General features: G+C 35.1%; 2 protein-coding genes across 4 annotated transcripts; one reads left to right on the top strand and one right to left on the bottom strand.

Moving 5' to 3' along the window:
• The first annotated feature begins 897 nt into the window (after nt 1-897).
• Nucleotides 898-6,988, top strand: LOC104119933 (V-type proton ATPase subunit d2-like). 2 transcript variants are annotated; one of them, XM_018778916.3, is made up of 11 exons: nt 931-1,303; nt 3,021-3,141; nt 4,155-4,262; nt 4,337-4,439; nt 4,895-4,978; nt 5,086-5,166; nt 5,268-5,353; nt 5,453-5,512; nt 5,597-5,645; nt 6,236-6,370; nt 6,551-6,988. In XM_018778916.3, exons 1-11 carry the CDS (start codon nt 1,123-1,125, stop codon nt 6,680-6,682), a joined length of 1,140 nt encoding a protein of 379 aa, XP_018634432.1. In that variant the 5' UTR covers nt 931-1,122; the 3' UTR covers nt 6,683-6,988. The 2 variants fall into 2 exon arrangements, with proteins under 2 accessions (XP_009629856.1, XP_018634432.1); XM_009631561.3 differs by lacking the exon at nt 4,895-4,978 and having other exon boundaries at nt 898-1,303.
• A 567-nt stretch (nt 6,989-7,555) lies between these two features.
• Nucleotides 7,556-10,460, bottom strand: LOC104119963 (blue copper protein-like). Of its 2 annotated transcripts, XM_070194979.1 has the most exons (4): nt 10,244-10,460; nt 9,135-9,476; nt 7,959-8,162; nt 7,556-7,916 (listed from the first exon to the last, which is right to left on the bottom strand). In XM_070194979.1, exons 1-4 carry the CDS (start codon nt 10,404-10,406, stop codon nt 7,777-7,779), a joined length of 849 nt encoding a protein of 282 aa, XP_070051080.1. In that variant the 5' UTR covers nt 10,407-10,460; the 3' UTR covers nt 7,556-7,776. The 2 variants fall into 2 exon arrangements, with proteins under 2 accessions (XP_070051080.1, XP_033508408.1); XM_033652517.2 differs by having other exon boundaries at nt 7,556-8,162.
• Nucleotides 10,461-13,723: the final 3,263 nt, after the last annotated feature.

The following is a 13,723-nucleotide window of genomic DNA, read 5'->3' as shown; positions in this document are numbered from 1 at the left end:
ATTGATCATTTGCGTACGTTTTGATGATGTTCTTTTATTTTAAATTCTTGTATTATGCTAATGTAATAATATTTTTCGGCATTTAGATAATTGTTGTATTATTATACATAAAATTTCTCTCATTAATTAAATTTATTATTCCTTCATATAAATAAATGTTTAAGCCATCACGTGCCATTATTAACGTGCAACGCACGTTCATAGATACTAGTTTATGTATTATATGTGTATAATTATGTATAATTAATGTATAAATTATGCATGTAATTAATAAAAGTAAACAATGAATATGACCGGCTATTCGTGTAAAGATCCCTTTTATTTTTAGCCCTCTTGGCACGTCTAGGTGTCACAGTTACTATCAATTAGAAAGCCGAGACAACCTTTATTAATTAATTTATCAGAATGATAAAATAAACAAGACAATCTTCTTCTTCAACAATGAAATAGGATTGGATCCTCACTTTTCCCGGTATTTGGAGATGTTAGCTATAGATGATCAAACATTAATAATTTTAAATATTTTTATCTAAATTTTATTCTATAATTCAAACACATATTTTAAATATTATTTTGTTATTTTATAAAAAAATTATTCTCATAAATAGGGGCACACGCGCAATATGAATTAGTAAGACTAGTGACTTTCGAATATCAAATGCTAATTAACAGCTTGTTTGGATAGTTATTATGTATTGTTTCATAATGTATTATATTTTATTTTATTATATTGTATTGTATTATTTTAATATATATAATAATTGAATAAATTGTGTTGTTTGATGTAGTTTTATGACGTCATGCATCCAATTCAGCATCTTCTCTGTATCACTGAAATAGGTCGTTAAATAAAGTTAGGTTTAATGATATAAAAAGAATAAAAAAAATAGAATAGATATATACATGTTGTTTTGTCAACGGAACACGTGAGATAGGCTGAGAAGTTGATCGATCTCCTTTGTTCGTTACCCCCAACGCATCGACCACTAACACACAAAAAAAACATCTCATAATTCAATTCAGCATCTTCTCTGTAGAAAATATCTCCAAATTCCGCTTCAGATCTGTATTCTGGATCTTCCAATTTTCGTGGGGGATTCATTCTACTAAAACAGCACAAATATGTACGGATTCGAAGCGCTTACCTTCAACACTCACAGTGGCTATTTGGAAGCCATCGTCAGAGGTCATCGATCTGGCCTTCTCACCGCCGCCGATTATAACAACCTCTGCCAATGCGAAACCCTAGATGACATCAAAATGCACCTCTCCGCTACTGAATACGGTCCTTTTCTCCAAAACGGTAAAACTTTCTTCTTCCTAATTATGATCGTTAATTAATTGAATTTTGACTCAGATTTGTATGTAAAAGGTAGTGAGGTAGTTTGATTTTGTAGTTTCGGAATTGGCTTTAAATTTGTTTACCTTATGTACAGTAGAAGTCGTTGATAATGCACAGCGTATAGCTGGTTTAGTGGAACCAATTGATTTTTGTATTGTGGATATCTTATAAATTTGAAGTTTGACGTAGATTTGTTATAAAAAGATATGAGGCAGTTTGTTTTTGTCCTATGGAAGTATTTGAATTCTCTATATTCATCCAATACTCACTAGTTGGTCATTTAAGTCAAATTAGGGGTTCTATGGCACTAGAGGTTCTCTAAATCTCGCATTTATCAGTACCTTGACGTGAAAATCTTCATTATTATGAGGTACCAACTTTAAATTACTAGTTTTACGCTGGCTGGCAACCTAGTACAACACTCATCTTTTATCTGGGATTAGTTGGCAATGTGAAAGGCATATATGATACGAGGTTTTCCGTTAGTTGGGAATTGAAGTGAAATTAGTTTTATGAGGAAAGGGATTGAGTTAATTGATGCATTTAGGAAGGGTTTTAGTTTGGCCACCTATGTTGCAATAAGAATCTAATTCTTGCTTTTAGTGCAGTACTGTTGTGTATTATGATCATGGAACACTATTATCCTTGCTTTAGAGCTGCTCCATAAACCCCAATTCATAATCTACCACGAAGACAAGCTACCTGATGCAGTGATGCTCACTAGATGAGTTATTGGATGTCAAATAAAGTGAAGACCGAATCTCCTATTTGAAAAGATCAACTTGCTTCAAAAAACTTTGTTGTCCTGTGCTTAGAAATTTTATTGGAGCTTGTTTCCTATGATATTGGATTTGGAATAGATATAGAAATATTAGTTGGAGTACTTGTCAAATTAGACTGATATTCTCATTTGACGGAGGCAACGTTCTTTTGTACTCCATAATTCAATATTTTTTTGGGTGGACAGTATTGTGTAGTTGAGAGAAGCATCTCAAAAAAAAAAAAAAATAGGTGATAAGCATTTGAGATGAAGCAAGCGCTTGTATTTTAAGTTTCTCAGTGTTTCGGGATATCAATTTTGTTTTATTGTTTTGACCGGCTCACTTTATCCTACTCCCTCTATCCCAAAAAATAATGATACTTTTCAGATTTCGAGAGTCAAACGAGTTGTTCTTTGATCATGATTTTTCATATAACTTTTAAATATTTTGAATTGTTAATTATTGTGATTTATAGTACTTTTTATGTAGTTTCCAAAAATGTAAAGTTTATTTTAAATTTTTTATTGATTTTATGTCTGAATTCATGGTCAAAGCTAAGAAGGTTGACTCTCGAACTCCAAAGTGTATCATCCTTTTTTGGAACGGAGGGAGTATATGTTTTCTGTACTAATTGAATTTCTTTAAACCTTGTGGGTAAAATGTTCATGTTACCAATGTTGTGAAATGGAAGCCAATAGCCTGAAATCATTCCTCAAGATGATTTTGTCTTCAAAATGTCTAGATTCCAGAATATGCTGGATAGGCAGGAGGAATTCTAAGCAGCCTATACTAGGCAGTTGTTTAAATGCCAATATTTTAGGAATTTTTCAAAGCACTCTGCTCTTGTGCAATGCTCAACAGAGAGCACTTTGACACTTTTCCTTATTCTAGTTTTGCTGGCCTTTTGCAATTTGCAGAGCCTTCCCCTTTACATACAACTACGATTGTGGAGAAATGCACTCTTAAACTTGTCGATGAGTTTAACCACATGCTCTGCCAAGCCACCGAGCCCTTGTCAACCTTTCTGGAGTACATCAGGTACATATTATTTGTGTTGCTGGGAAAAATTGTCTCTTTATCTATATACCACTTTTCTGTTTTGCTATGCATGGTGAATTATCTTAGAGAAATATGATAACAAGTTATCCTGCAGTGCATGATATTTGAAATATTACCTTTTTACATTAAAGGACACATTTTTGTATAATAGAACTGAGAACTCATTTTACTGCTCCATTAACATACGGTTTATTATGTTGCATTAGGCTGTATGGCTGTATATCACATACACAGTTAGTCTCATACCCTTAACTTTTTCATGTATTATTCACTATTCAGGAAAATGCATGAAAAATTTTGTATTAAGAAAAAGATGAAACAATACCAAATTGGTGCTGCTGTTTAAGAAAGATCAACTATTACTTCCTTAATGAATATTTTAGTCGTAAATAGCAACGTGGGTGTTACGCATCCTTACAATTAGTTACAGCCCTAAAGAGCTTAAAGATATTGATACGATCATTTATACTATATACGTTATTTTTATTTCACAAATAAATAATTAAAGTTATAATGCGTCTATCTTTCCAGCTTTGTTCTTAACCCCTTTGAACCATATTCTATTCCTTTCTTCCCAGAGCTTCCAAGAGATGCAGAAAGGAGTTATGTCCTAAAGTTCCCTAACATTAATGCAGATTAGGCAGCCTCTCCAGATAGTTTAGCAATCTCCCAGTGTTAGCATTACACAAGATGCCCCATACAGCAAAAGGAACATTTGCTGCTGCTCATTCGCCACCTCATAATCTAAAAGCATATAGTTGGCTGACTCTTCATGTTTTTCACACATAGAATACTTATTACACCATGTCTTCTCCCATTTCTGCAAGTTATCTTATGTTGTTGGAAAGACTGTCAGAGAAGATGATAGACTTGGAAAGTTTAATTCGATTTGAAACATAGCTCATTAACTTCATGATCTAAAGCTCATTAACATAGCTCCACTTCTGCAATGTGATTGAATCTAAATTGTGGTGTTCCTTCACATGGTTCAGATATGGTCACATGATTGATAATGTTGTCTTAATTGTCACCGGAACTTTGCATGAGAGAGATGTCCAAGAATTGTTGGAGAAATGCCATCCTTTGGGCATGTTTGACAGGTATTGTTCCAAATGCATGCCTTGGATTTTTATAGCTAAATGAAATATGTATTAACCATTTTAATATTTTGCAGCATTGCTTCTCTGGCAGTTGCCCAGAATATGAGGGAGCTATACAGGCTGGTGCTTGTTGACACACCCTTGGCCCCATACTTCTCTGAGTGCATTACTTCCGAGGTATCAAATACTTCACCCTTTTCTTTTAACTTTGATATGGTAATCAGAAACTACCTATTGCCGTTTCCAAATAAGAAAAGGTTGCATATGCTTTTAGGGGTCGTTTGGTACAATGGTGGGATATCCAAAATATCCCATGTAGTTGTAGTGGGATATCCCATGGGATTAGTTATCCCACCTTTTATATGGGATAACTAATCCCACCATTTTAGTGTACAAGTTGTCCCGGGATTAGCTAATACCCCAAACCAAACATGGGATAAAGTTAATCCCAAATTCTATCCTGGGATTATTATCCTTAATTCCTTATCCCATGTACCAAATGACCCCTTAGTTTTCTTGAGTATCGGCCTTTTCATTTCATGCTGTCCCTTTGAAGAATCAATATCAAGTAAATGGTTGTAGCTCCATGCACTTCATATGTAGTTAACCAGTATCCTCTCCCCGCATTACAGGGCCCTAGTATTTTGTCATTGATTGCTTGCAGTTTTGAGGATGATAGTTATCTTTTCTGTTTTTGTGCATTCCAAGTAGAATTGGTTCATAATTTCGGAGTATCTTTCATCATGCATCAGTTGCTTTTATCAGTCTTTTTTCTTCCATGTATGAACATATCCTTTCATATATGGGACTTACTTTTGAGCAGGACTTGGATGACATGAACATTGAGATTATGAGAAACACACTATACAAGGCGTACCTTGAAGATTTCTACAGATTTTGCCAGGTACAATCTGTTGTACAATTTCTATCATATTTTCCTACTCTTCATTTTAATAAAAGTTTAACACTCACTTCACTTGTCTAATATGAAAATTTTGCAAATAGAAACTAGGGGGTGCTACTGCAGAGATCATGTCTGATTTGCTTGCTTTTGAGGCCGACAGAAGAGCAGTTAATATTACCATAAACAGGCATGTCACTGTTTCAGAATTTCTCATAATCTTGCTGGACAACGTTTATCGGACCTTGTCATAATGTTTCTACTATTAACAAACATTTTTCATTTGCAGCATCGGCACTGAGCTAACACGTGATGACCGCAGGAAGTTGTACTCTAATTTTGGCTTACTGTAAGTTCATGTAGCTCAGTCTTTTATATTCTTGATGGCATATGCCGCGAAACATCTCTTTCTGACACAGTCTATGTTAAATAGTTATCCATACGGTCATGAGGAACTTGCTATATGCGAAGACATCGATCAGGTATTGTATGAGCAACTTTTCTTTATTCTTCTTGTTGCTCTTTTATGCGTGTGAAATATGCTTGCGTTGGTTAAATAATAGTTAGCTAGATACGATGAATCAGTAGTCTTGTTGGGGTGCTACATCGCATGCAGTTCTCTTTCCCCCACCTTGCCTTTAAAAGGAGAAGACTGGAGCATCATATAGTGCCTGGAAGTGGGCAAGAAATCCTTTCCCTAATTCTTTTTTGGGTGGGGGGAGTGCAGTGGTGGCAATGGCGGAAGGTTTAAATACTATTTGAAGGGAGCGGAGAGACGAGGAAAAGAAGAGAAAACAAATACAGAATTTTGTTTGTAGTGTAAAGGGTACAAGCTATTTCTCTCTCCGTTTTAATTTATGTGACGCATTTTTCTTATTAGTCTACTCCAAAAGAAATAACACATTTCTGATTTGGAAACCATTTAACTAAAAAAAATTCAAATGTCTTATAGCAAAACAATTCTTCCTTTTTTTCTTAAACTCCATGCCGTGTCAAACTACGTCACATAAATTGAAACAGAGAGAGTAATATTTTTCGTGTCTTCTAAGTGTCCTTTTACTACTTATTGTAGGTCCGTGGTGTCATGGAAAAGTACCCCCCTTACCAATCCATTTTTGCTAAGTTGGCATATGGGGAGAGCCAGATGCTCGACAAGGCTTTCTATGAAGAGGAAGTCAAACGCCTCTGCTTAGCTTTTGAACAACAGGTTTGTTCATTTGAGCTCTCTGTATAAAAATCTTATACTGTTAATGTCTCTTACTTGTACAGGACAATTTCAAAAAATTTCCCACCCCAAAATGTTCCTCCAAGAAAGTGAATAGGGAGCAGAAGCAGAAGGACCATCCATCTGCTTCCCGATTGATATTTTCTTTTCTTTTCATTGCAGTTCCACTATGGTGTATTTTTTGCATATATAAGGCTGAGAGAGCAGGAGATCAGGAACTTAATGTGGATTTCTGAATGCGTCTCTCAAAACCAAAAATCCAGAGTCCATGACAGTGTTGTTTTAATATTTTAGTAATTAAGCCATATTTGAGATGATGTGTTCTCCATGCTCATCTGTAAATTTGATTTGCACGACCATTTGTTGATAACTATGAGTTTTTGGTTAAGAAGGCCTGAACCCAGCCGTAGGACGGGGGTTACAGTAATTGTGAGGCCATTCTCCTTGGAACTTACCATATCTCCCCTATGCCCTTCCAAAGCCGTAGGAAGTGGATATTACTCGTTCGTTTGCAACTTAATAAGTCATTGTATGTTGGTTAAATTTGTCATCTGGAACAATACTTGGATTGATGTGTATCAATGTATCACTATTTATTGAGTTTTGCTGCTGTCATTTACTTGAATTACCGGGATTTAACTATATGGGTAATTTCCTTTGGTAAAGCGATGAGTTACAAAATACCTGCTTGAACTTGCAGAGCTGAACCATTAGAAACCGCAGTAGAGGAGAATGACCATTTGTTGTTGATATAAAAAACTGAAAGTTTTCCTCTGTTTTCAGTTTTGAAAAAAATTCATATTGGTGATGATATATTCTTTCTGATTGATCTTTTTCTTCGAATTAGGTGATTCAACAATGTCTTCTAAAGTTCTAATACCTTCATGTGTTGGACATTGAAAGAAGGTGGGTTAGAGAGAGCGTTCTTTTCTCAAAATAATTCTTTTTTTGTTATATGTTTAAAACATTCCTTCCAAGTCAGACTCATCTATTCTATTTCTAATCGAACCAAATAACATAAGATAAAGCAATAACTAGATTATTTTCCCCTATTCTCACAACCTCCTCTCTTCCCTTAGACCAAATATTTAATAGGAAAGATGCTGACAAGCATAAATACAAGTAGAAAAACCAAATGAAACAAAACTTATAAAAATGGATCCAACGTGATGGAATCAGAGTTTTTATTCCAAGTAAGCATACATGTTGAAACGTTGTTAAAAGCCAATCGACAACTTATACATTATTAGGACCATCCCGTCCTCACAAAATTCAATCTTTACCCAAAAGTTACCAGTTATTCATTCATTTATTCCGGCCTAGATGAAGGCAAGTTTTGTGTTCCAACACAATTGTAGCATCCAAAGGCCACTCAGCATGGATCAAACTTATATTAGAATTGTCCAAAGTAAAACCACACCCCCAACAAATATCTTGTACGCAGATGTAGTAACCTTGTATGAGTTGTTTGAGTCATCCTTTTTTGGTGCCGGTCCCGGAGCCGGAGCTGCCGGTGCCGGTGCCAGGGCTGCCGGTGCCGGTACCGGAGCTGCCGGTGCCGGAGCTCCACCTTCTACGGTGATGACAAGCTTTTGGTTATGGTCGGAGCAATGTGTTGGAACACCACAAATGTACCATTTTTTACCAGGCTTAGCCAATGTAATCACATCATGGCCAGTAGTTAATCCTTCACTTGGTGGAGGAGCTATGCAGTTTTGGAAACCAGTTTGGTTCACTTTGAACACATTATGATGACCTTTGGTATACTTAAAAACTGCATCAAAGACAAAGAAAAAGATAGAAAATAGTTCAAGTAATAGTCACCATTTAACCAGTTAAATATAGCTTCCTTTAAGTCGAATAATAATTCTGCATTCCATTAACTAGTTGAGAAAAGAAAAGAAGTGGAAATTACATTCTTCCTATTGATTAATGAAGAGAAATAGAACAGAGAAATTGCACTAAGTCAATAAAAGAGAAGTTACTTCGGACACTCCACAAAGTTCTTGATAGTCCTTTACTACTTTTCGTTCATGTTTCTATCTTTTAAGGTTTTTGCATATTCCGTAGAAAAGATATTTAATAGTTTTAATCATAAGAGTATTTGTCTAAATTACTATTTATCTCTCCTTAAGTATCTCACTAAATTAACACAGCAATCAGAGGCGGATGTAGCTTACTAGCTACGGGTTCAACTGAACCCATAACTTTCGACGCGGAGTAAAAATTTGTATGTAAAAATTCATTAAAATTGCAAAAATAGTAGATATGAACCCATAACTTTATAAATATAATGGGTTCAATGTTAAAAATCTTAAAATTGAACCCATAAGATTTAAATCCTGGATCCGCCTCTGACAGCAATAAGAGTAGATCAGAAGAAAAGTAATAAAAGACCTTGTTTTTCTAATATGACACTTTACAGAAATGACTAATATTTGAGACCAGAGACCCTATACAAAATGTAATGTAGGATCCACTTTTATATTAAACAAAACTTTAATTCTTAAGAACATTAACTTTATTTTCTTTCTTGACCACTTTATAAGATTATGGGCAGTCCGGTGCACGAGACATCCCGTATTCACGCAGAGTTCGAAGAAGGACTGCACCCTCCCCAAGGGGTGTGATGTAGACAGCTTATCTTAATGCAAGCATTAGTGGCTGCTTCCACAATTCGTGACATATAGGTCACACGGGTTAAAAGTATAAGAATAATAGAATATAATGGTTATATATGTCATACCTAAGGTATCTCCAACCTTGAAAGTTTTGTTTTTGGCCCAAGCTTGATAATCAACATCAATGGTCCAGCCTTTATCACCCCCTACCCAATACTCAGTTGGCGGTGCCGGAGCGGCGGGTGCCGGTGCCGGAGCTCCATCTTCGACGGTGATGACAAGCTTTTGGCTAAAGTCAGAGCAATGTGTTGGAACACCACAAATGTACCATTTTTTACCAGGCTTAGCCAATGTTATCACATCATGGCCAGTAGTTAAACCTTCACTTTGTGGACCAGCTATGCAACTTTGGAAAGCTGTTTGGTTCACTTTGAACACATTATGATGCCCTTTGGTATACTTAAAAACTGCACCAAATAAAAAGAAGATAGGAAAAAGTTTTAAGTAATAGTCACCATTTAACTGGTAACACCTTGTTTTAATACTACCTCCTATCCATTTTAAATGTCATTTAAGGTCTGTGGCACACCCACTGTTCAAATTGAGCTAAAAATCCTAGCCCAACTCAAGCAAATAAGCAGGCTGAGTTGGCCGGCTCACGGATCAAGTCCATTTTGACGGCTCTAGGAAAAATCATTTAGTAGCATTATGTTTTAGGTTTATTTGACTAAATGGCCATTTTATCTGTTCTAAAAATGAGTAATAGTTGTTGAGAGACTTTTCTGAAAACTATATAAATCACTAATGGAGTAACGATAAATTTGAAAAAAAAAAAATAACTAATGCATTCTTATTTTCCTAAAGTAAGACTTATTTCCAGCCAAATTTATTTGGCTAAAACGACATTTAAATGAACGGCATGTAGTAATAAATTGAAGAAGTGAAAAGAATACATGTTTCATGTCTAAGATAGCAGTGCTGAAGTCAGAAAATTCAACATTCTTTGCTAATGGGCTATGCAAGGGTGTCCAAAATCTATTTTTTTATTAATATCTTGAATATAGTACAATTTTTCGGCGAAAGATAGTTCAGTTAACCACCCTTAGCCGTATATAGCTTCGCCCCTGTAAGAAAGTTATGATAGCTACAGAAGTGTGATGCAACTAATTGAATGTTCACCAACAGTGTAAAAATAATTTACATTATCAATATATATAACTTAAATATGTCATACCTAGGGTATCTCCAACTTTGAAAGTTTTGTCCTTGGCCCAAGCTTGATAATCAACATTAAGGGTCCAACCTTTGTCACCCCCTACCCAATACTCAGTTGCAATTGTGATTGCGGGCAGAAATCCTGCAATCATAATTATTAAACACAGCATCTTGGAAGCCATGGAAATTTTTTCTTAGGAGCTTACTAAAATAGAAAACTTTAAGGATGAGTTGTTAGAAGAAAAATTGGTATGGCTATTTATAGCTTCACTTAACAAGAAAGTTAATCGAGGTTTCCGAGGATCACAAAGTGATTGATTACTTTGAATCCTAAGTACGTGAACTCCAATGAATTAGCCTGGCAAATATTCCACTATTGTTCTCGTAAAGTTCAAAGAAAAGAAAAATAAGAATACCTTAGTTATTTATAAGATTACTAATGGCTTTAATTACAAGATTATTTGTCTAACTTATCGTTATTATTTTCTCTTAAATGTTTCATCTTATTAATTGGAGTAGTAAGGGTAATAAAAAATAACAACTGTATTTTATTTTTCTAAAACGTCAAATATTTCGAAGCAAATTTAGTTTGCTAAAACGATTACTATTTGGGACCGGGCGGAGTAGGTTGTTAGCATTTATAAGGAATTTTATCATACCCAAAATTAAAGCTAAAAAAGAGAATACAAATATGACCATTGTTAATCATGTTTCAAGCTATAGTGTCACTCATATTGGAAATAATATGTTTCCATACTCTTAAATTGTGGAGCATAGGCTTGCTATGAAACACTAATTTCTTCGGCGAGTCAAGAGTATATTGTCATTCTTTTTTATTTATATTTATCTACAACCACTGATAAGTCGGAATAAGATGCCTATATCATATCTTCCTAAGTTGTAATCCTTTTCAGGACCTTATGTGAATGCGGGATGCATCGTGCATAAAACTGCTCTTTTATGCTTATATTCGAGGACACTAAGCTGAACTAAATTATTGTTGTTAACTTGCTATCGAGGTATGTGTTGATACTGTTTTGTTCTTATGTGTTTTTATCTTTATCCTAAAAAAGACCTCAGAGAATACATTCTTAAAAACTTAAGAGATATATCACATGTTTGACTGGTTGTTATTTGCCTTTGATTTAGAAAAGACTGCAGGAAAGCTCTTTTGGAAAAAGATACTTGTACTAACAAGCACATTCAGAATAGTTTGCATGGTCAAAACATAAGCTTAACCACACGCTATTTCGTACAGGTTTTTTTGAATAATTGTGATTCTAAATATTTTTCTGAATGTAAGGAGATAAGAGATAAAACTTCTTAAATTTTGATTCTGACCAAGCACTACTTAAATGATGGTTTGCAGGAAAGTTGACATGGAATGGCAACTCCGGAAGTTTTTTTCTTAAAGATTTAAACATGGTGTAATTAAAAAAACAAAAAAAGGGTGGGGATTGTTTGGGGGGGGGGGGGGGGGGGGAGGAAAGTGAGCTTAAACTGACAACAAGATTTCTTCTCAAAATACACCAATCCGCTTCCTGGTATTATAATAAGGAAATCCAAAAACCATCAAAATAAATGATTTTCAAGAAAAAGACAACTCCAAGAAAAAAATCAGCAAAAGGCTCAGAGTGCAGTCTAACCTACACAATAATATATTGTTGTTTGCATGATCACCCAAGATGTAAAGAAGGATGCGAGCAAATCTATCAATGATGTACGAAAGAAGACAAGAAAAGAAGGAGTAAAAGAAAGGAAGAAGGCAAAGATCTGTCAACAGAAATAAGAAAGGAAGGCCTAAGAATAAAGAGATTTGTAAAAGATACGACAACCATGATGACAGAGTATAAAGAAGGAAGGACCAAGATTTGAGGAGATCTAGACGACTGAAATTATGCCTGCTCAGATTGCTGAAGATATGCGTCGCAAAGGAAGATTATCAATCCCTTAGATTAAGGAACAATCTAAGGACCACTTACAAGGAAGATTCACTTACAAGAAGGAAAGACTGGCAATCATGAACTAACTAAGGAAGCTCCGCACTTATTCGTGGAATGAATCATAACAAATTCAACTCCAAGGACCAATTCCCTTGCGATCACAAATCTCTCAACGATCTGCTGAAATCAGTGCCTAAGCCAGCAAATACTACAATCATTGGAACAAAATAGGTATTCAGAAATAAGTTGAGGATGGAAAGGTAATCAGAAAGCCAGATTGGTGGCCCAAGGCTACTCACAACAGGAAGAAGTCTACTATGATGAAACCTTTGCTCCGGTAGCGCGGTTAGAATCAATTCGTATACTGCTTGCATATGCATCTTTTAAAGGTTTTAAACTTTTTCAAATGGATATTAAAAGCGCTTTCTTAAATGGCTTTATTGATGAGGAGGTATATTAAAATAATCTCCTGGTTTTGAAAACTCAAAATTTTCTTACTATGTGTATAAGTTGACTAAAGCCTTTGTATGGACTCAAACAAGCTCCTCGAACCTGGTATGAAAGGCTTAGCTCATTCCTAACTGATCATGGATTCACAAGAGATAAAGTTGATACTACATTATTTATCAAAAGATCCTCGGAAGGTAATCTCACTATCCAAGTCTATGTTGGTTATATTATTTTTGGAAGAGCTAACTCTCTCCTGTGCGAGGAATTTTCTAATCTCATGCAAAGTGAGTTGGAAATGAGTATGATGGGAGAACTCACATTTTTTCTTGGACTTCAAATTCAACAATCTAAGAAGGGAACATTTATATGTCAGACCAAGTATACAAAGGAATTGATTCAAAAATTCGGCATAAGCAATTGGTACACCCATGAGCCCTTCAACAGGTCTTGACAAAGATGAGAAGGGAAATTCAGTGGATGAAACAAAGTACCGTGGGATGATTGGATCCTTACTTTATTTAACTACTAGTCGACCATATATTATGTTCGATGTGTGTAAGTGTGCCAGATTTTAGTCAGCTCCTAATTAATCACATCTGACAACAGTAAAGCGGATAATTCGCTATCTTATCAGAATTATTTCTTATGGACTATGGTATCCGGCATCTAACAATTTTAAGCTTGAAGGCTTTTCAGATGCTGATCTTGCAGGGGATAAAGAAGAACAAAAAAGCACCAGTGGAACATGTCAATTATTGGAAAAAATATTAATTTCCTGGAACAACAAGAAACAAGGTTCAGTAGCACTGTCCACAACTGAGGACGAATATATTGCTATTGGACAATGTTATGCTCAATTACTCTGGATGTCTTGTCAACTAGTCGACTATGAACCATAATTTAAACTTATTCAAATATTCTGTGATAATTCTAGTGCTATATGTCTTTCAAAGAACCCTGTGCATTATTCTAGAGCTAAGCATATAGATATTAAACTTCATTTCATTAGAGATCATGTCCTTAAAGGAGATATAGAATTGATGTTTGTTAGCACTACTGATCAATTTGCAGATACTTTTACAAAGCCCTTGCTTGAAGATAGATTA

Source organism: Nicotiana tomentosiformis, chromosome 2 (genome assembly GCF_000390325.3).
Source record: "Nicotiana tomentosiformis chromosome 2, ASM39032v3, whole genome shotgun sequence".
Lineage (NCBI taxonomy): Eukaryota > Viridiplantae > Streptophyta > Magnoliopsida > Solanales > Solanaceae > Nicotiana > Nicotiana tomentosiformis.
Note: the sequence above shows the minus strand (reverse complement) of the source record. Positions and strands in the feature narration are given on the sequence as shown.

Coding starts and splice junctions, on each gene's coding strand:
- LOC104119933 (XM_018778916.3), top strand. CDS start 1,123: ATGTACGGATTCGAAGCGCTTACCTTCAACACTCACAGTGGCTATTTG. Junction 1,304..3,020: donor CGGTCCTTTTCTCCAAAACG/GTAAAACTTTCT, acceptor TGCAATTTGCAG/AGCCTTCCCCTTTACATACA. Junction 5,646..6,235: donor TATGCGAAGACATCGATCAG/GTATTGTATGAG, acceptor TACTTATTGTAG/GTCCGTGGTGTCATGGAAAA.
- LOC104119963 (XM_033652517.2), bottom strand. CDS start 10,406: ATGGCTTCCAAGATGCTGTGTTTAATAATTATGATTGCAGGATTTCTG. Junction 9,477..10,243: donor CAAAGTTGGAGATACCCTAG/GTATGACATATT, acceptor TATTTGGTGCAG/TTTTTAAGTATACCAAAGGG. Junction 8,163..9,134: donor CAAGGTTGGAGATACCTTAG/GTATGACATATA, acceptor TCTTTGATGCAG/TTTTTAAGTATACCAAAGGT.